The sequence below is a fragment of the Furipterus horrens genome, unplaced genomic scaffold (assembly GCF_987537825.1).
Source record: "Furipterus horrens unplaced genomic scaffold, mFurHor1.1.pri manual_scaffold_3, whole genome shotgun sequence".
Lineage (NCBI taxonomy): Eukaryota > Metazoa > Chordata > Mammalia > Chiroptera > Furipteridae > Furipterus > Furipterus horrens.
The window spans coordinates 191,052,937-191,073,044 of NW_028327173.1; the positions used below are offsets into that span (position 1 = coordinate 191,052,937).

Consider the following 20,108-nt stretch of genomic DNA (forward strand, 5'->3'; position numbering starts at 1 on the left):
AGCTAGCTGGGACTTGGGGGAGATTTCTCTCCAGCCCACTGAATGGAAGGAAGCATGATGCAATGGAGGGGAGTCCCTGTCTTTTCTCAGCTGGGTGAGCTAGGGCAGACACTGGACCTTGTCTCCTCACCTGTAAAATAAGGCCCCTAGGACCCACCTTGCAGAGGTGTTTGAGGGTTAGAGAGAAGTGGGAGCCATTGTGTTTGTTAACACAAGCCGGGACAGGAGAGATGAGCTGCCTGGCCCAAGGTCTCAAAGAGTAGGGCACCCCCGTAGTATGGGCATTGGCGTGGCATCATGGTGACTAGAACCAGGTGTCTGATGACCATCCCTTCCAGGGGGGGTCACTTGTCAGAGGCAATAGATTAGCAGCCCACAGCTGGTGCAGCCCACGGGAGTGTTTTATTTGTCTCACTCAGTGTTCTTTTCATAACGGAGTTCGTTGCCAACGTTAAAAACTGGGAGATTTTGCTTAAAAATCTGCATTTGCAGCTAGTCTTGAAAACTTGGAAGATTTGGCAACATGGAGCCTGCATTGTCCTGGGGCCAGCCAGCTGGGGTGCCCCCCCTGGGCGCTGTGGTCCCATCTAGCCCTCCTCCTTCCATGGTTACTCACTTGGCCCCTGGAGGTGACTTGAGTTCACAACTGCTGTCTTAGCATGACTGTTGGTCTTGAATTTTCTCGTATGGCCCTGTCCACTGTTCACAGAAACTGCCCAACATTTCACAGCTGAGGCCCAGACCTTGGCCTTTTGGAGGAGAATGGCCTGACTAGAGAAGATGAGAGAGAGAGGAGGGCAGAGTTTCCAACAGCTTAGCCCCAGGGGAGATGCTGGTCGGGAGGGCCTGGCAGGTTACCGGGGAGTCAGCAAGGGTATTGGACAAGGGCCCTGGGGTTTCCTCATTCCTCCCTATGGGGGTGAGGGGAGGCAGAGGGATTCAAGGGCACAGGCTGGCTAGCCTGCCCAGTGAGATCTTGTCTCTAGACTGCCCTACTTTTTTGTTGGTGGAGTGGGAGCAGGGGGTGAGGAGGGATTGTGCAGAGCAGCCTGTTTATATGGGGGAATGTCTGGTATGTTTGGTATTTGGGTGTTTACTTCCCAGGGTGCTCATGGGTCCCTGGTGTTGAAATGTCTCCTTCATGCAGGGGGGAGAGACCCGGTGGGCCTGGCCAGGGCTAGATTTGGAGGCCACAGAGCTGTTAGTCCAGGTCTGCTCTCCGACAGTTCACGTGCCCTGAAGCACCCTCGTCTGCTCCCCCTAGCTCAGGTCTTCTTTTATGCTACATTCTGCACATGGGTGCTGCAGGCTGGGTGTACCCCAGGCGGCACTGTCCCTGCCGTCCTTCCTTGGCTGGAAAGGCAGGCAGGGAAGCTGGCGTTTACTGAATCCTTCCTGTGTCCCAGGCACTGGGCTGGGACTTCATCCTCATTACGAACCTGTGCAGCAGGGCTCAGTGCCTTCCTCATGCAGGTGAGGAATGGAGGCTCAGAGAGGGCAAGCGACTGGCCCAGGAGCACACAGCCAGTCTGTAGCAGAGCTGCTGGGGCATCCAGGCCTCTTAGGCCCCAAAGCTCATGCCACCAACCCTGATGCTGTGAGTCTCAGATGGGCCTGGTCTCTCTGCCCATGCTAGTTTCAGTCCGAGAGACATCTTCCAGACCTTCGCTGCTCTGCTTAGTGCTGGGGATTTGATTCCTGCTCCCTCCTCCTCCCTGACACAATTCCTGCTTGTCTCCTGCTTTATTGCTCTTTTCTTTATTGCTTTGTCCATATGACAGTTTCTGTATTTTCAGTGCCTCAGGTTAAATCGCATCATTGCTTTTTCTCATCTTATCTGTTTGTGGGTCCCACAAGATCCATTTTTGGAAAGGCTATGAGTTGTCAGAATTCACAATCACATCTGGGCAACTCTTGCCACTGTATGAAAGCCACATGGCCTGCAGACAAGGTCTGAGAAACAGGGCCACCAGTGAGGGTAAGGCAGGAGCGGAAGCACCCGGGTGAGGCCCCTTGAAACCACATGGCTTTAATGCTACACATTCAGCGTTAATTGTGCAGCAAATAGGTTTTTTTTAAAAGATGTTATTTATTTATTTTTAGCCTAAGAGGGGAAGGGAGGGAGAAAGGGAGGGAGAAAGAGAGGGAGAAAAACATCAATTTGCCTCTTGTATGCCCCCAACCAGGGACCTGGCCCACAACTCAGGCATGTGCCTTGATGAGAAATTGAACCAGCGACCTTTTGGTTCATAGGCCGGCACTCAATTCACTGAGTTGCACCAGCCAGGGTTAGTTTTTAATTTTAAAAGACCCAGATAGGGAAAAACAAAATGGTCATTGCCCTCAGAATACAGTCCTGTGACCAGAACGGAGCCAGGGGCAGGGGGGGGGGGCCGTTACCATGTGTGGGGCACACGTACAGATGACCGTCTGCCCTTCGAGGAGCAGCAGGCTGTCACTGACCTTCCAGGCAGCCTTGATAGTTTCAGTTTCCTTATCTGTAAATGTGGGGAGGATGAGACTGTCCTGGATGGTTTACTGAGGCCATTTAACCCACTGGACTCCTAATCCAGGGTATCTGATTCCTACTGAGGTGACCTCCCTCTGCATGTTCAAGGGCCCGTCTGTCCCCAGGTTCTGCCACTTTCCCAACTGTTCTAGAAGCAAAGGTTTCTGGCTAGCAGTGATTCTCCCCTGGATCACTGGGGACCACCTTCTACTTCTCCATTTCTCCCCGCATCACGTGACTTCACAAGGGCGGGACCCTGGTGTCCTGAGCATCTTTCAGTGGCAGGCGGCAGAAACCTTCTCAAACTTCCTCCAGTCCAGAGGAGTTTTCAGTGTAGATTCAGGGGCATGCATCACCGTGGGCCCCAAGGACAGGAAGCACAGTCAGGCCTCTCCAGGGGTGGACTTGGAGGGTAGGACCAAGCTAGTTTCCTTCTCTGTGTGTGCTTTCTGTCTGCCCACTCAGTCTGTCCGTACCGCTGGCCTCTGTCCACGTCTCCATGTGTGTCTCTGGGGTCTGCCTCTTTCTCTTTTCTTTTTCTCTTTGTTCTCTGTGTTTCTCTTTCCTCTCTGTCTTGGTCTTTACCTTTCTCAGCCTGTAGTTGTGTGAGATGCCCAGGGCCTGGCATTTAAGGAGGCACTCACTCCTGGGTGCTGACCCTGCCCTTGCATGAGCCCCAGAGTGAATACCTCCTTAAATGTGTCTCCTTAAGCACCTTGCTTGCCCTCTTCCCCTTCCCCCACCCCGTTCAGGCCCTGTTTTTCTCTCTCAGCCATTCCCTCTCTTTGCCTCTCTGACTCCCTCCTATAGCTGAATATGAGTGTCCTTCTTGCCACACAGTCTCTGGTCTCTGCTTGTCTCCAGCAGCTCCTCTGTGCACATGGCTGAATTTGGTTGCTCCCAGTCCCGTGGTCCCATTTTAAATTTCCAGGAGGTAAATACATCCCAGCTTGGGTCAGCCATTCACATTTTGTCCAGTCAGCTGTGACTAGGGGCCGGGGTCCCCCAGCCCTCAGCAGGGGCTTGAGAATAGGCTCCCTGGGGCAGGACAGCTCAGCAGAAGGGCCCTCTTGGCACGGGTCCCCAAGCCCCTTCAATTTGAAGTGTGGTCCAGGGGCACCCTCACTGCCAGAACACAGGCAGCTTTGCCCCGTGCCTTCCTGGGAATTTGGGGAAGACAGAGCCAGCACTAAGTCTGAGAACAGGAAAAGATATGCTCCCCTCCATCCCATAGCCCCTGTCTCTTCTTTAAATGTATCGAGTGTCACATTGCCTCCTCCTCAGACACCCTGGTTCTTCCAGCTGTGTCTGTAGAAAAAAAATGTCATCTCCCATTTGGGATTCCACTTTTAGATGTCTGAGCTGTGTGTGGGAAAACAGTCTCTGCTGCCTGTCACCCACTCATGGCCAAATGCTTTAATCCTGTCAAGGAGGCAGGACAACAGCCTTGATGCTGGGGATGAAAGAAGGCTTGGAGGAGGCCTGGGGGGCCTCCAAACATCCCCAGGTGGGGGCTGCATCTCACGCAGGCCCAGGCCAGAGGAGCCAGAGTTAGCCTGTGGGATGGAGACAGCCAGTGTGCGCTGGTGGGGCCTTAGCAGTTGTTTATTCCATGGGCTTTGGGTGACTCTTATATTGCAGCAGGAATATTTCGGGGGAGATGCAGCACAGTGTCAACGGGGAAGGCGTGGCAGTGGGGCTTTAGGGCCATTTCTTGCCTTGTTGGGAGATGCCAGTCAAGGTGGGGCATGGGTGCAGGAAAGGCTGGGATGGGCTTGGAGGCTGGTGGGAGCTGTGGGACTGGAGGCTGGAGGCTTCAGTGCGCAGCCTGGATACTCCGAGGGCCTGCTGAGGATTTGTGCGGACCTGCCACAGCCATCAGGGGCCTGCACCCCGAATCTAGGCTGTGCGTTCGGCCAGCGTGCTTTTGAGAAGGCAGGACCCAACCCCCAAGCTTTGCTGGCCTCCTGCAGATAGAGAGAAGAGGCTATTCCAGCAGGGAAGGCTCCTTATGAGACCTGGGGGAAAGGTTATGCAGATACAGAAATAGGCGATACATCATTTTTGTAATCATGGAATTCAAGCTGGTGTCATCTTTCTCCATAATTCTTTGTTCATTCATTCATTTGACTGACATTTGCTGAGCTCCTACTAAGTGCTATGTTCCATGGCAGGTGCTCGGGATGCTTGGGTCCCCAGCAGGGAAGACAGGTACCCATGTAAACAGAGACTTAGGGTAGGATATGGCAGATACTCTTACAGCGGGGTACTCCAAGTGCTGTAGCAGCACAGAAAAAGCAGTTAATTCTACCCCGGGCTCAAAAGAGCCTTCCTGGAGGAGGTGACATTTGGTCTTGAAGGTTGAGTAAGAGTTTTCGAAGTGGGAAAGGAAGGCCCTGTCATGGGAGTCTGGCTGGCTTGGAGAAGGGTGAGGTGTTCGGAGTCGAGGGTGAGGGAAGGGGGCACTGATGTGGCCACAGGAATGGGTGGAGCAGCCCTCTCTCTGGGCGCCACCAGGCCCAGTTGATCTCTGAGACTTCCAACATCAAGCCTCTTTGCATCTGCAGCTTCCATGTGCCCCAGACCTTATGTAGGATGAGGCCCTGCACAGCAGTTGGGTAGGAAGCTGGGTCTTGGGGGATAGGGCTTGTGTCTCCTAAGAAACGGCAGCTCTGCCAGAACCTGGGGTGTGCCGGGGGAAGGGCTGGAGGCCCCACGAGCCCAGTGGCACTCAGGTTGCACACACGGCCTTAGCAGTTTGTGGGCAAACCCTCTTGGCTGAGGGGAGATTGCGCTGCCTACCACTTCCTCCAGTTCCTTCCCTCTGCCTGTCGTCACGGTTACCTCTGCTTTGTTGGGGGTGAGGTTGAGGTTGCACGGAATCGATTTTGTCCAGGTTTCTATTTTCCCAGACGCAGGTCAGCCAGAGGAGCTGTCACTTCTGGTTCTGTTTCAAAGGAGGCCGAGGGGCTGGGAGGTGCTTGGGTGCGGCAGTGTTGACAAGGCACCTCTCCAGCCAGCCTCCCAGGTGGGGTGGGAGTGGGTCAGGGACAAGTTCAGAGGTGGTGGTGAAGAAGAAAGGGCTGCCTGGCCAGGGCTTGTGGCGATGGCCGTGGGTGCTGGTGTCTGGCCGAGGCCCTGGGTCTTGACCTCCTAGAGCATGCTGGGAGTGCACAGAGGGAGGCTGTTTATTTTCCTGGCCCAATGCCATTTCGGCGGAGACCTTGTTCCAGGCCTCAGGCTGCCAGAATTACCGCCACTGGCTTGAGAAGTGAGAGAGTTGGCAAGCCCAGGGCAACCCATGACTTCCAGTGGCCTCTCACTCTAGGCTGTCCCTAGCCCAGCTGGTCGCGTGTGTCCTCCAGATTCTCCTGTAGGTCACGGACCACAGGAAGCATCACATCAAAGTGATCCTGCTGGGCTGGGGCTGGTGGGCCGCTGGTCTAGAGCAGGAAGCTTGAAGTCACAGAAGTCACAGAAGTCACAGTTGGAATGCTGACGCTGCTATTTCCTGGATAAATGGCCTTGGATATATTGAACCGATGAGCCTCAGTATCACCATCTGTCAAATGGAACAGTAATAATACCTTCCTTATCAAAGTTTGATTGCGAGGATACCTGACCTATGTTTAAAGCATTTAGCAAAGTAGACAGCAAACAGCAGCTCTCACTATTATTATTAATGGTTAATGAAACAATAATAACTGTAAATTTGATTGAAAGCTAGTGTCGGTTGGCAGTGAGTTTCCTCCTCCCCATGCCGTGGGCCCTCTTTGATGCCTTTGCTAATGTGTCCTGAGGAGAAGTCAGCCCAGAGACTCAGGAAGCTCCTCTGCCTGTGTCCCGAGCAGGGTACTTTAGGGAGCCCCTGGGATCCTAGGATACAGGTGGGTGTTCTGGGGGAGAACATACAGGGAAGAGGATGAAAGGCAAGTGAGGAGGCTGGGAGACTGTTTAATAGGCAAGGAGATAGACCCAAGCATTTGGAAGGACCCACAGGGAGAGAGAAGATACCTCAGGGAGGTGAAAGCGAGTGGGGGCGGAATGCTAAAGCTGGGCCCAGGCCCAAGGCGGTTTTAAAGGAAGCACTTGAGAACTGCTGGCCTGGAAAATAGTGCCCAGAGGGCTTGGGCTGGGCCGGAGAATAGACTGTCACCATTGGGTGCCACCTCTGTGAGTAGACTCTCAGGTTTGGGCCTCCTGAGCTCTGGCAGAGCCCAGGCAGTCCTGCCCTCCTGGGGCCCTGACTCCCCCTCTCCCCCAGGGGTGCCCACCTGCTCTGAGAGGACTCTTGGGCTGCATGGGAAGTATTTCCATTTCCCCAGCCCAGAGATGTGAGTCAGCAGGGGCATTGTCCATCTGTCTGTCTGTGTGTCAGGAGGGAAGCTCTATTCCAGGGCTGCCTCAGTGTCTAATCAGCGGCTCTCTGCCCTCACAGCTAGACGAGGAAGAGGAGCGGAGGAAAAGGCGCCGGGAAAAGAACAAAGTTGCGGCAGCTCGTTGCCGGAACAAGAAGAAGGAGCGGACGGAGTTTCTGCAGCGGGTGAGCAGGGCAGCTGAACAGAGCGGGGAGTGGGCTTGCACACGTGTGGACTGAAAGATGCCATCAAAGCTGTGGGATCAATGCGTACCTGGGCATCTGCCCAAGCAGCCTGGACCCCTCTGCTCTTCCCTGCCTCCTGTCTAATGTGCCATCCCAAACCAGGATAACTGAGGGCAGCCTGCGGCAGCTCCTGCCCACCCAGATTCCTGGAGGAAAACTGTGGGAGGAGCCAAGTTCCCTCCACTGAGGTTAGACCCTTGATTGACCCAGAGATCCCAGGACTGACACTACCCATTTTGGTACCTGATAGCTGCCAAAGTTGTCGAGGTTGGGTGAGAATGAAGTATGTGATACCACCATGCATGTGGGCAGTGAACACATCACCTGGGCAGAGAACAACTCCTCCCTTAGCTGCAGAAGGCTCTTCCAGTGCTGCCTCCCAGCTGGCTGGCCTCTTGGCTCCTGCCTCTGGGGACCAGAGGTGAGCTCTGATGCAAAGGCCAATGGAGGGTTGCTCTTCGTGGCCCTCAGAGCAGGTCCCTGCCCTTTCATTTGGAATGTACCAAGGAGGTGTTTGTTCTTTCCCTGTTGAGTCCTATCTCTTAGGCCTTCCCTGATTCTCAAAAATGGTAGATGGCAGTGAAGGAACATGACAGAAAGCTAATTAATCCAGGCCAGTAGTCTCCAGCCTCCACACCCCTGATCCCTTCTTCATTTCTAAATAATAATGGTAACAGTATGTAATGATAATATCATGAGTCAGGCTCTGTCCTACAGAGGCAGCAATGACTAATGTTGCTAACATTTATAAAGTTGGGCACTGTGCTAACTGCTGCATGTCTGTGGTCTCATTTTATTGGCATAATAACTACACGAGATACATGCCTTCATGATCCTCCCTCTACAGTTGGGGGAACTAAGGTAAGGCAAGGTTAAATAATGTGTCCAGGCCCTTCAGCAACTCAGTGGTAGGACTGAGATTCCAGCTTGAGGTTAACTTCAAAGCATTTATTTTTAATGCTCTTCTACACTGGCTCTGATTCATTCATTCATTTGTGCATTCATTTTGTTTGTTCATTGATTTACTCATTCGTTGATTTGGTGACAAGTATTTTTATGCATGTACTAGGTGCCCAGAACTGTGCTAGGTACACTGTGGGGCACACATGTAGGAGCAGATGTGGTTCCTGCTACGGGAGCTGGAGAGATAAAGCTGCGTTGGTCTTGGTTTTCTCTGCACTAGGGAATCTATGGGTCTCTTCTCAGGCTTGCAACAAGCAGAGAGCAAATCTGAGGTCATGGTGTAATCAGCATGGGACTGTGTGGACACGTCTGGGCTGTGAGCACCGAGGCCAGGTTAGACTCCTAGATCTCGGAGCCCCCTTGGAAGAGATGGTGGACCAATATTGGGCTGGATATTTTCAAGCAGTTTCTAAGACACTGGTCTCACATGGGCCTTTAAGATGGATGGACTGTCGCATACTCATTTCCAGCCGAGTGTCTGCAGAGCTGGCGAGGCACAGCAGAGAACAGAGAAGTTTCACATCAGACCCCTGCCTTCAAGGGCTGATCAGCCAGTAAGCAGGCAAGACATGTCAAGGGAATGTAAACTGATAACACACCGGTGCAGTAAACAGCGCCAGATGAACGTTGCTAGCTACTCTTCACATTCCAGTCACACTTGCTGAGCACCTGCTGTGTGCCAGGCATCACATGTGTCTCATTTAGTCTTATAACATTCCAGGGAGATAAATATTGATTATCCCTATTTTAGACATTGATCTGTAGCTCAGAGAGGTCAAGTTATTTGGCCAAGGTCATACTGCTAGCAGGTGGTAGGGCTGGGATTTATTTATTCATTTGCTGATCCACCTGTCCATCCAATAAGTGTTGAGTGAGTGTCTGCTGCACAGAGGATGTGCAGGCGATGTCTGCAGGGGGATCGGCAGACGGAAATAAGGAATAGGAACGTGTGCTGAGCCTCACGTTGGGCAAGCCCAGCGAGCTGTGAGAACATACAGAGGGGCCCTATCCTTGTTCTAGGCTGAGGAAGGACTGCTTATTGAGACAGAAGAGGGGTAGGAGGTAGCTGAGATGAAGGGCAGGAAGGGCGGGGGTTACCAGAAAGAGCACAAGCAAAGGCCAGAGGCAAGAAGGATTTCAGAAAGGGATTAAGGAATTGAGAAGAGTGGTTGGAGTGTAGAGCACAGGAGGGAGAAAGGGGAGGCAGGCAGGTCCCAGAGCCTTGCTGTGCCAGGTGATCCTCTCCGGTTGTCTGGGGCTGTCCCAGCGTGTGCCTGTCGTCCTGGCCTGATGATTAGTACCACCTTCTTCCACTCTCACGACCATCCCCATGAGGAGGAGGGACCATATGGTCATGGAAGGTCATGGGAGGGTTTCAGAAGGCGAGAGAGGCATGGGGCAGGATTGGGGCTGCCGAGAATAAGGTGGGAAGATCCCTTCTGTGACTATGGTATTGTCCTGGTGAGGGAAGGAGGCAGCTGTGAGCCTGAGAAGTATATGGCCTCTGGGTCTAGGAGGGAGGTTTGTGCAGGTCTGAGTGGGCCTAAACCCTGTCCTTCCCTTTTGCCCCACTCACTGCTACCCGCTCTATACCCTGCCCTCACCTCAGTCTGCCCTTGGAAGCAGAGGTTGGGTGTGAGGTTTAGGCATGAATGCAGATAGCGATGCTGACAGTCAGTGTCCACAGACCTGGGGAGTTTTCTTGGAATTTACTTTTTAGCAGGTAAAGTATTTAAAAGGCCCACAGGTACAAAGGGATGTATGTACGTGTGTGTACTCATATATGAGGCCTGTCCAGAAAGTATCCAGCCACGTTTTATGAAAAATAGAGATATTTATTGAAAAAAATACAAGATACAAGAAACATTGTACATAGGACAATGATATCTCAGTCCCCTTTAAAGTAGGTAGCGTGGGACCTCACCCAGTTCTCCCAATTGCCAGCCACTGCCCCATCATATTAGTCATTTTGAATGTAATGGCCCCACAGTACACAAGCTCACTCAATGGTGTCTGCCACCCCCACTGACTAGTACAGTGAAGTCATCATTGTTCATGCATGTGCATTACAGTTCACTCTCCTCGGCTGCCAGGTTACATTGATGTCACCTGACAAACCTCATACACACTCACATACAGTAGTCCCTTTCTATATTGTGGTTCACTTATTCCAGCCTCACTGTATCGTGGGATTTTTAAAAATATTATATTTAATTATTTATCGCGGATTTTTTGCTATATCACGGGGTTTTGCAGTACTGTATACGTATGTTGTTAAAGTTACGTAGGTTTAAGAGTGTAGAATATGTTTAAGAACATAAGCAGTGTTTATAAAAGTGAGGAAAAGGTTAATAAGGGACTGGGAACGGTTTGTAAGTGTGTGGGAAGGGTTTCTAAAGCCTTAAAATATATATAAATAATAAAATAAATGTAAGGTTCCTACTTTGCAGATTTTCACCTATCGTGGGGGCTGGGGGGTCTAGAACGTAATACCCACGATAAGTGAGGGAATACTGTACATACGTATGTAAAACATCACCTTTCCATCCTTGATCCCTGGACACCCAGATCCACCCTGGGAGATCCCTATAACGTCTCAGAGTTCTCTCTCTTGCATCAGCCGAGGCTCTGAAGGAGGCAGGAGGCAGGCCTCTGGAGGTGTCAGATTTTTACCTGCAGGCCCCAGGGTGAGCTCAGCACCTCCTCTATCTGCAGTCAGGAGCAGCAGGCCCCCTAGGCCTCTCCCTTCTACAGCACCAGCCTCTGTGATTGCTTTGCTAACATAGGCTCCCTGCATGCTGGTAGCCGTGACACCATCTCTCACTCCTGTGGCACCTATGCTCTTCAGAGCCACTCTCTCCTTGATGGTCACAGTGGCTCTGGGAGGAGGCAGGACAGCCTCATTCCACTGAAGATGCTGAGACTCGGAGGCCTTAAAGTTTGCTCAGGGTCACACAGTGGCTGAGTCAGGACTGGAACCCAGGGCTTCCTCTCCTGCCTAGCACTCTGTTCAGGCTGCCTAGGCTCAGAGAAGTTGGGAATGTTGGTCACAGTGGCGTAGCTAGCAAGTGGCAGAGTCAGGATTTTAATTCAGACAGGTCTTTTGGGTTCAGAAGGTTGCACCAGGCTTCTTCCCAACCCTGGGTAACTTTAATAAAAAGTGGAGTCAGAGAATCTTAATGCTTCAAGTCCCCTGGGCCAATCATTATATTTTCTGGGAGGAAACTGAGGCCCAGAGAAGGGGAGTGACTTGGCCAAGGTCACACAGCCAGGATGCCCAGCCCCTCACCCTGTATTTTGTCTATTGCCTTGCTGACCACAGTGGATGAGACGGAAACTTCATGTTCTAATTCTATTCTAAGACAACACATGATTTCATTTTCTCTAGGGCAATAGAGATCTACCAGAGGTAAAATGATAAACAAAAAAGCAAGCTGTTATTCACTTCATAATTAACATGTGAAGATCCTAACCCACGTTCCTAATTAATTAGGAAAACAAATCAGGTAATTGCTGTTAATAAAGGAACAAACCACTTCTACAATCATGGCTAAAAAGAGATTCTTCTGAACTCAACTTGTTAGCACCAACTGATAAAATAGAAGGACATAAAACTAAAAATAGCAGTTCGTGACATTCTGAACAGCCAGATGGTATTCCATGATGTACCCAAACATTTTAAAGCTAACAGAATGCAATGGCATTCCCGTGATAAATGCAGGTGTGAAGCAAGCCGCCTACCTGCTTGGTCTTTGTGTGTGATACAGATGCTCACATACAAAGCTGGGTTGGCATGCAGTCACGTCAGGGAGGTGGGCCTGTGCACAGTACTGAGCGCAGCCTGTGGGGCACTGCCCCTTGCCTGTCCCTTTTTCACTTCCACCCACTGTACCACAACCTAACCTTCGCCATCCTTCCCCACCCGTCTCCCGAACAGCTCCCTCCCCCGGGCTCACAGCCGGCTCTCTGCCCTGTCGCTCGTTCCCCCAATCCAGGCAGTCACCAAGACCTGCCAAGCTTTCTTTGAAACATCCTCCTCCTCTTCTCCCCCTTCTGTGTCTTCATGTTCTCTTGCTCATAGCTTAAAGTAAAAATTCCTTAGGTCTCCCTTAGCCTTTGGTTTACAAAGTGCCTTTCCCAGGTAAGTTCACGATCATCATCTTTTCACAGATGAGATAACCAAGGCTCAGAGAAGTTAAGAAACTTGCTCTAGACTCTTATTTCAAACCCTAAAGCTTTTTTCAATCTGCTCTGCACACACCTTCCCAGCTTTCTACCCGTCTCTGTCCTAAACTGACTTATGGTTAGTGGAGGATTTTTCTCTCCCAAACAAATCTCAAGCTTTTCCATGTCTGTGTCCTTGCTCACTCAGGGCTCCCTTCTGGAAATTCCTCACCCCCATCCACCTTCCCTCCTCAACCAGAGAGTCAACCAATTTTTCAAACCCAAGGTCAGGCCTGGCCATTGAGCCCCCTCTGATGGTCTCCCGGACTTTGCCCTGCTGACGGGCACGTAGTAAGCTCAGCCCTGTTTTGGGGATTCTTCTCTGCCTCAGAGTGGAAGCCATAGGAGAGCCGCGCTGGGGGCTTGCAGGTCTCTGGGTTACTCCTGCGCGTTCACTGCGCATGGCGGGTCCTCGGCTGACACTCACGGATGGGTGAGGCAGAGGCTCTGCAGATTCTAAGCTGGAGCCTGGGCTGGGGAGAGCCAGGCAGTCAGAGGGTTTGAGAGAACTTCCCAAGGTCTCCAGCTCATCAGACTCAGTGAGCCAGTGGCTAAGATTAGCACCTAACTGCCCCAGACTGGCAGGTCACGGACTCATGGCTTCACGTGGGGTCTCTCCTGGCCCTCAGGGGTGGACTTCTGGAATCCCGAGAACAGTGGACCCGACCAGCCTCCCCGTCGCGCCTCATCCTGTTGAATGAAAAACCACAACCGTTGTTTTTTTACTATTTTCCCGCTGAGCACTTTCTTCCTTTTTTTGAGGCTGTTCTCCCTCAGCGCATAGTCACGTGGACGGCGCACCTCAGCAGTTCTGAGGTCCCCAGGTGCTGACGCTGCCCCCTCAGAGACTAGCACGAGGAACAGTTTAGTCAGACGGTCTGGTGTGAGGAAGACAGCAGCCCAGGGCGTGTGGGGGCCCCGCCAGGTGGAGCTCAAGCCCACAGGCCCGAGCCAGGGCCACACAGCCTGTTGTCACACACTCAGTTGCAACCGCAGCCTGTTCTTAGTCTAATACAGGTTGCTCAACCTCAGCGCTGTTAACATTTTGGACAAGATAGTTCTTTTTGTGGGGCCACCCGGAGCATTGCAGAGGGTTTAGGGGCATCCTTGGCTTCCAGCCACGAGATGCCAGTAGCGGCCCCCTCACCAGCTGTGACAACCCAAAACAATGTCAAATGTCTTCTCGGAGGCAAAATTGAGAACTGCTGTTCTAAAACTTTGCTGGTCACTGGATAAATTCTAACTCTCAAACTGGTAATAAGTTTTGCCCTGGCCAGGTGGCTCAGTTGGTTGGAGCATCGTCCCATGCCCCAAAAGATTACGGGTTCCATCCCTAGTCAGGGCACATATCTAGGTTGTGGGTTCAATCCCTAGTCAGCACGCATGTGGGAGGCAACCAATATATGTTTCTCTCTCACATGGATGCTTCTCTCTCTCTCTCCCCCTTCCTCTCTCAAATCAATAAAACCACATCTTTGGGTGAGGATTAAAAAAAAAATTGGTCATAGTCCAAGAAAAATTATTCACGAGCTTTTCTATTTTATTGTTTTGACCCCCAAGCCTTTAATTGGTATACCCATCACTATCCACACTATAAACATGTACCCGCCCCCCGACCCCGCCGCCCCCCCGAAATTAAACCAACATTCTTCCCTGTCCCCAGAGCCTCTCCAACTGAGCTGGAAGTTCACTGGAAAGCTCTTCCTGAGGTCTGTTAGAAGCCTCGCTCTGGATCTAGAAGGATGACTGTTATTGCCTCCCAGTGGGCAAGGCTTATAGAGAGAGGCAGTTTACACAATTATAGACTAATAACCAGGAAGCACATGCCTTAGAAGGAACTATATGACCACACTGGGCTTATTCATACCACAAGCCAAAACTTCTGCAACATGCATTTGTCACTCATCAAAGCACTTTGCCCTTTCGTTGCGACCCAGGGGCCACCCCTAATTCCTCTGTGGACACTGTGCAAACTGTTCTAGATCCACTGGGCCTCTGGTCTTCTCCCATCTTTTGTTTCTTGTACAAAAACCCCTGTGCAAGAGGATGTTTGGCATATTTGAACAATGGCAAGGAAGCCACTGTTAGGAGAGAACCAAGTGAGTGAACAGAAGTAGGACATCAGCCAGGCTGGCCCCAGATATAACCTGGGTTCCTGTCACCGGTGACGCAGAGTAATGTCACAAGTGTGAGGGACACAGCTTGTAGAAAGTCAGTTATCCCAGCGGCTCAAGAGCAGGTTCTGTGCTTCCTCCCATGGGAACCTGGCAGACAGGAAATATGGAAATGCTAGCCTTGTACCTACCCAAAGCAGAGCCTCTTCCTAGAGCTGGCCCAGTAAAAGCTTAAAGCTATGTCTCTGTGTTCGTGCACAGGAATCCGAGCGGCTGGAACTCATGAATGCGGAGCTGAAAACCCAGATCGAGGAGCTGAAGCAGGAGCGGCAGCAGCTCATCCTGATGCTGAACCGACACCGCCCCACCTGCATCGTCCGGACCGACAGTGTTAAGACCCCTGACTCAGAAGGCAACCCACTGCTGGAGCAGCTGGAGAAGAAGTGACCATGGGCTGGGAGGAGGAAGAGGAGGAGAAGAAGGAGATAGGGAGAGGGAGGCGGAGGAGAGTCCCAGAGGGCTCTTATTGCTGGGTGACAAACTTTTTGATGAGGCTCAGCAAGCCAGCATCGGCCGGGCTTTTTTGTGAAACTCCCATCAGCCACACCAGGGAAGAACAGGCTGATGAAACCCAGGACCAAGCGCTGAGACCAAAGTAGCCCCGAGGGTGGGGCTGTCCTGCCTGGGCCAGGCTTGAAGCGGGCAGGAGAGAGGCTCTGGGCCGGAGCGACGCCCAACCAGGCAGCTGTGGGCACGTCTCCAGCCTGTCCTCCAGGGCATGCACCCAAGGGACCTCCGAGCAGCCAGGAGAAGCCATGAGTTGCAACCAGAATGCGGCTGAGGATGGAACTCAGAGTGTAATTGCGATCTGCCTGCCCTCAGCCCTGACTCCGACCGTGACCCCGATACAAAGCTGGAGGGGGGCACCATGCCAGGCTCTGCTGCACCCACCCACCATGGTCCAGTGCGGTCCTGCCCGGAGCGGCAGCCGGGGCGCACCCTCGCCGGCCCTGCTGGAGCTGCTGTGGGCACAAGGCGCGGGCGCCCTTCCAAAGCACATACTCACTGAATGTTTACAGACGGGCTGTCCTGGCAGGGCTTTCAACTGCACATGTTTTTTTATACTTTCCTTCTTTTTTTTTTTTTTTTTAATATTTTTTACAAAAAAAAAAGATTTTATACAAGCAATATATATATGGATTTCTATAATCACTCGATGTGATACAGTATAAATATGCTATGGTTTGTTTGTTACGAACGGATATTCAGCAGTTATGGCCGTTGTTTGTAACTCCTAAGTACTGTAGTCTCTGGGTGTCGGGGGTGGCTGGGGCGGGGGCGGGGTGCATTTCCATCCTGGTAAACCCTTCATAGTACTCAGTCCTGTATCGCTCAGTAAACATTACTCTTACTTACCCAGCTGCCTCTTGTGGTGTCTGCCTAGGAAGTGGGGTGCAAAGCATGCTCAATGGGCCTCCCGGTGTGCAGTGTACGAGATTGTTTGGAATATAGGCTGTAGGCCCTTGGTGTTCACAGCGGCCCTCCCAGGTAAGTGTTTAGGTGCCCATTTCACAGATGAGGAAGTTGAGGCACAGAGCCGTTAAAGAAAGCTGCCGTGTTTACTTCGTTTATTCATTTCACAACTGTTAGCTGAGTGCCTCCACATGGGGGCCAGGCACCCTATAAGGCGCTGAGTAGTCATTGGGGAATAAAACAGACCTAGACCCTGCATTCGTAGAGCTTCTGGTCATGAGCTAAATCCTGTGCTTGCTCCGTACAAGGTTTCAGTTCATCTTTACAACAGCCGTGCCAGGGAGCAGCAACTGCCCCCCATTCATGGATGACAGATTAGAGGCCCTGGGAGATAAACTTGAAGCCACGATTTGTTGGCTTATTCTGTTACAAGCGTATATAGTCTCATTTACTACTCCCAATAGCATGATGCCTATTTTTTGCCCCCATTTCACAAATGACTGAACTGAGAGGGGAGGTGACTTATCCAGGGTCACCCAGCTAGCAAGGGGAGAGCTGGTGTTTGAACTCTGCCTCCAGAGGCCCATGACTCTCCACCTGTTGCCAGCTGACTGTGTGGTAAACCCCATGGTTGGATGTCTCACCTGATTAGAACAGGAAGCCTCTGAGGCTACGGTTGCAGATTTAGTTCCTGGAAGGGCTGGATAGAATTTCAGGCTCTGTTATGTTCATGGAGTGAACCAGTGATCCAGGGAAATGTGTGCCTGGCCCAGGAAAGGAGGTGTGGATGACTCAGCCAGGTCCCCCCATCTGCACAGCTGAATGCCTGACTGGAAGAGCAAGGATGGCTCAGTGTGATAGGCAGTCACCATTAACTTGGCACATGGCAGTTCACAGGGCACTTAATGGATGTTTTCTCATTGTAGCTCCACGAGGTAAGAGGGACAGATGTTGGTAGGTCCACTGAATAGTTGTGCAAGCTCAGGCTTACCAGGATGAACATTCACCCAGCTAAAAAAGAGGCAGAACTAGTCGCTGAACCCTCCTCTCCTCCTTTTTATGGTGTATTTGCTCTTCTCCGTCACTGGGGCTATATAACTAGATGTTGATGCTGAGGCTTCAGACAGCAGTGATCTTGGGTTCCTTCCCAGATCATGAATGAAGCCCTCTGGGATGGGTGAGAACTGAGAATAGGTCATCAATATGTTTTTGGTTCCTTACTTATTTCAAGTTCTTTCCACCCAACACGCGTGGTGTGGACCCCCGGGGCCCTCTTGCCTTGGAAGCAGGGCCTGGTGAGCTCACAAGTTAGCTGTGGCAGCCACAGTAAATCCTCTGGCTGTAATCTTTTGACATTTTTCAAGCCATGAGAAAAACAAAGATGTAGACTTACAAGAGTCCCTCAAGTGACCTGGCAGACGTCCCTGCCGCCTGCCCTGGCCGTGGTTCCTGTGCTTGGGTGCTGCGAGCCTGTACGTCGGAACGGAGCCCTGCTAGCCTCTACAGATGGGCTGCCCCCGAATCAGTGACCTGTGCTGTGCCGAGGCCTGCCCTTGGCCTTTCTTCCTTACCAGGACGGCCATGCTCGCCTGGGGGGAGCCAGAAGTCACAGTCGCATTCTTCCTTGTAAGAGCTGATGTTTTCTGTGTGCTGGGCACTTTAGACGTGTTTCTGCTGCCGGTCCGTATGACCTTGCCGGGCAGTAGGTGCCATCACCCCCATGTTACAGATGAGACGTTGGAAGCACAGAAAAGAGGTAACTTGCCCAAGGTCACAGTCCTTTTGGGCGGCAGAGCCTGGATGTGCTCAGGGGCAGACTCCAGGCGTACAGACACAAGGGCCAGGCCTCACCCTCAGGGGAAGTGTTCCATGTTTGCGGTGTGGCCTCACTTACGGGGAAACAGAAGAGATGACACATAGAGAGAATTTCTAACTCTCAGACAACCATCTCCAAGTGAACGTAAGAAGACATACCTCAAAGGCCAGTAGGTTGAAAGCCAACCTGCTGACTAGCCACGAGCCTCGCTTTTATCTGTAAGCAGGGATATAATCCAAGTGTTCTTTAAGGGGTTGTCTGGGTCAAGTGAGGAACACATAGAAAGTTGTGAAATATAAAACACCATAAAACGATAATTTCCTGCCCTCTGTTAGTAGAGATAGTTGATATTTACTGCATAGTAAAAATTATGTGAATATCTTTTATTTTCTAGAGGTGGCTGCAGAGTGTGTGTTCTGGCTATGTGTCTGGTTCCCATGGTGATGAGTGCCTGGGCTCTAAGACTCCTGGGTTTGTTCTGCTCCTGCTTGGCCACAACTAGCTTTGTTGGGCTCATCATTCCTTCGCTGGGCCTCCCTGTGTCCTTCCACCAGGTGGTCATAAATAAGACCTGTGCCATCTATGTCCTGGGTTGCTATGAGGGCCGATTGTGCAATCTAAGAAAGATAAAGACCATTAGCAATCAGGTGGGCAGAAACTAGTATGTGTTGGCCAGGATATGGATTAAAGGGACTTTGCACACAGAGCCAGTGGGAAGTTGGTGTGCCTACCGTGTAAAGCAATTTGGCAATAATCAGGGACGCTAAAGCTAAACACATCCTGTGACCTAGCTGTTTTCCTTCTAAGTATACACCTTGGAGCACTGCTAGCACGGGGGCACAAGGAAATGCACAAGAACGTTCTCTGGAGCTTTGTTTGTAATGAAGAGAAGTCGGAACGGAAGAGCAGATCAGCAAACTATTTTCATAGAATATTATTCAGAGGTTAAAAAGAATGAACCAGAGCTACCGGTATCAAAGTGGACAAATCTCAGAAGCATAAGGTTGAGCTGGAGGAAAGGGGGGCAAATTGCCAAGGGCTATAGGCAGTATACCATTTATGGGATCTTTCTAGACATGTAAATTGATATTTTGTGTTTGTGGGTGTGCACAGATCTGGGTAACAGAGACCTGAGAGCATGCCCAGGAATGCTCTAAATATCAAAACAGTGATGGAAGAGGCTCCTTGGGGTGGGGAGACAGGGAGGTGGGGATGACATCTTCAGAGGTAAGGAGGACATTGATTGGGTATGTGTAATGTTTCATTTCATTTATTTTTAAAATTCTGAATCAAATGTAGAATAATGTTAGAATTTGTCTGAGATGGGTGATGTGCACACAGACATGGGTTCTATTCTCTCCAGACTTCTTAGTACGTTTGGTATTTTGCATAATAAAAGAGAACAAGCCAGGATAACAATTGAAGGTTTTGTTTTTCCATGCTTTCCTTAGCAAACTCAGGGAATAAAAACAAAATCTGAAATGACAATGGAATTGCAGCATATGGTCTTTGAATTGATGCAAATTTAATTATATGCTTAGCAGGAGAAAGTATTCAGAGAGTGCGATTTGTTTAGCTGGCCCTTACAGTCTGTAAGCTGGTGTCCCAGGGTGAGGACACCTTGCAGAGTATTGATCTGCTCATTTTAGTGGATCCTAGTCCCTGCTCTCTACATAGCGAGTAATTGAAAGCATATTCAAGGCTAATTTCAACTCTATATTTTATCATTTACATGCTGACTTTTCAACCCAATCTTTGTGTAAATGTAATTCATGGCACTTTTAAGTTAAGGCTAAAAGGAAAGCAAAATGGGAGTGTTTTAAAGACATGAATCTAGTTTTCACAGGTAAATTCATTTCCTTTTGCTACAATGACAAATTACCACAAAGTTAATGGCTTAAAACAACATAAGTTTTCATATGGTAGAGTTCTGGAGGTCAGAAGCCCAAAATGTGATGCACTGGGTTAAAATCAAGGTGTCAGCAGGCCTGCATACCTTTTGCAGGCTCCAGAGGACAACCCATTTTCTTGCTTTTTCCACCTTATGTGGCTGTCCACATTCCTTGGCTCATGGCCCTTTCCATCTTGAAAGCTGACAATCGCTGGTTGTGTCTTTCTCTCTTCATATGGCTCTCTGACAGTGAGTGTTCCGCCTTCTCCCTTCCATCTCTTAAGGACCATTGTGATTACATTGGGCACATCTGGATAATACCAAATAATATTATTTTAAGTCAACTGATTAGCTACTTTAATTCCATCTGTTATCTTCATTCGTTGTCCTTTACCATGTGACATAATGTATTCAGTTTCCATCTCTGGGAGGCCATTATTCTGCCTATCATAATGACATTTAAGAGTTGCCAGTTTTTTGTTTTTGTTTTATATATTTTATTGATTATGCTGTTA

General features: G+C 50.6%; 1 protein-coding gene across 6 annotated transcripts in view; it reads left to right on the top strand.

Annotated features, from left to right (window-relative positions):
- Positions 1-15,561, top strand: part of JDP2 (Jun dimerization protein 2) — a 40,149-nt gene extending 24,588 nt beyond the window's left edge. For 5 of the 6 annotated variants that reach the window (XM_090271186.1, XM_090271190.1, XM_090271188.1 and 2 more), the window contains exons 3-4: positions 6,948-7,052; positions 14,675-15,561. In XM_090271186.1, the coding sequence (XP_090127312.1) occupies positions 6,948-7,052; positions 14,675-14,860 (291 nt within the window). In that variant the 3' untranslated portion in view covers positions 14,861-15,561. The remainder of the gene's footprint in view (positions 1-6,947; positions 7,053-14,674) is intronic. The other variant, XM_090271187.1, reaches the window with a different exon arrangement.
- The last annotated feature ends 4,547 nt before the right edge of the window (positions 15,562-20,108 follow it).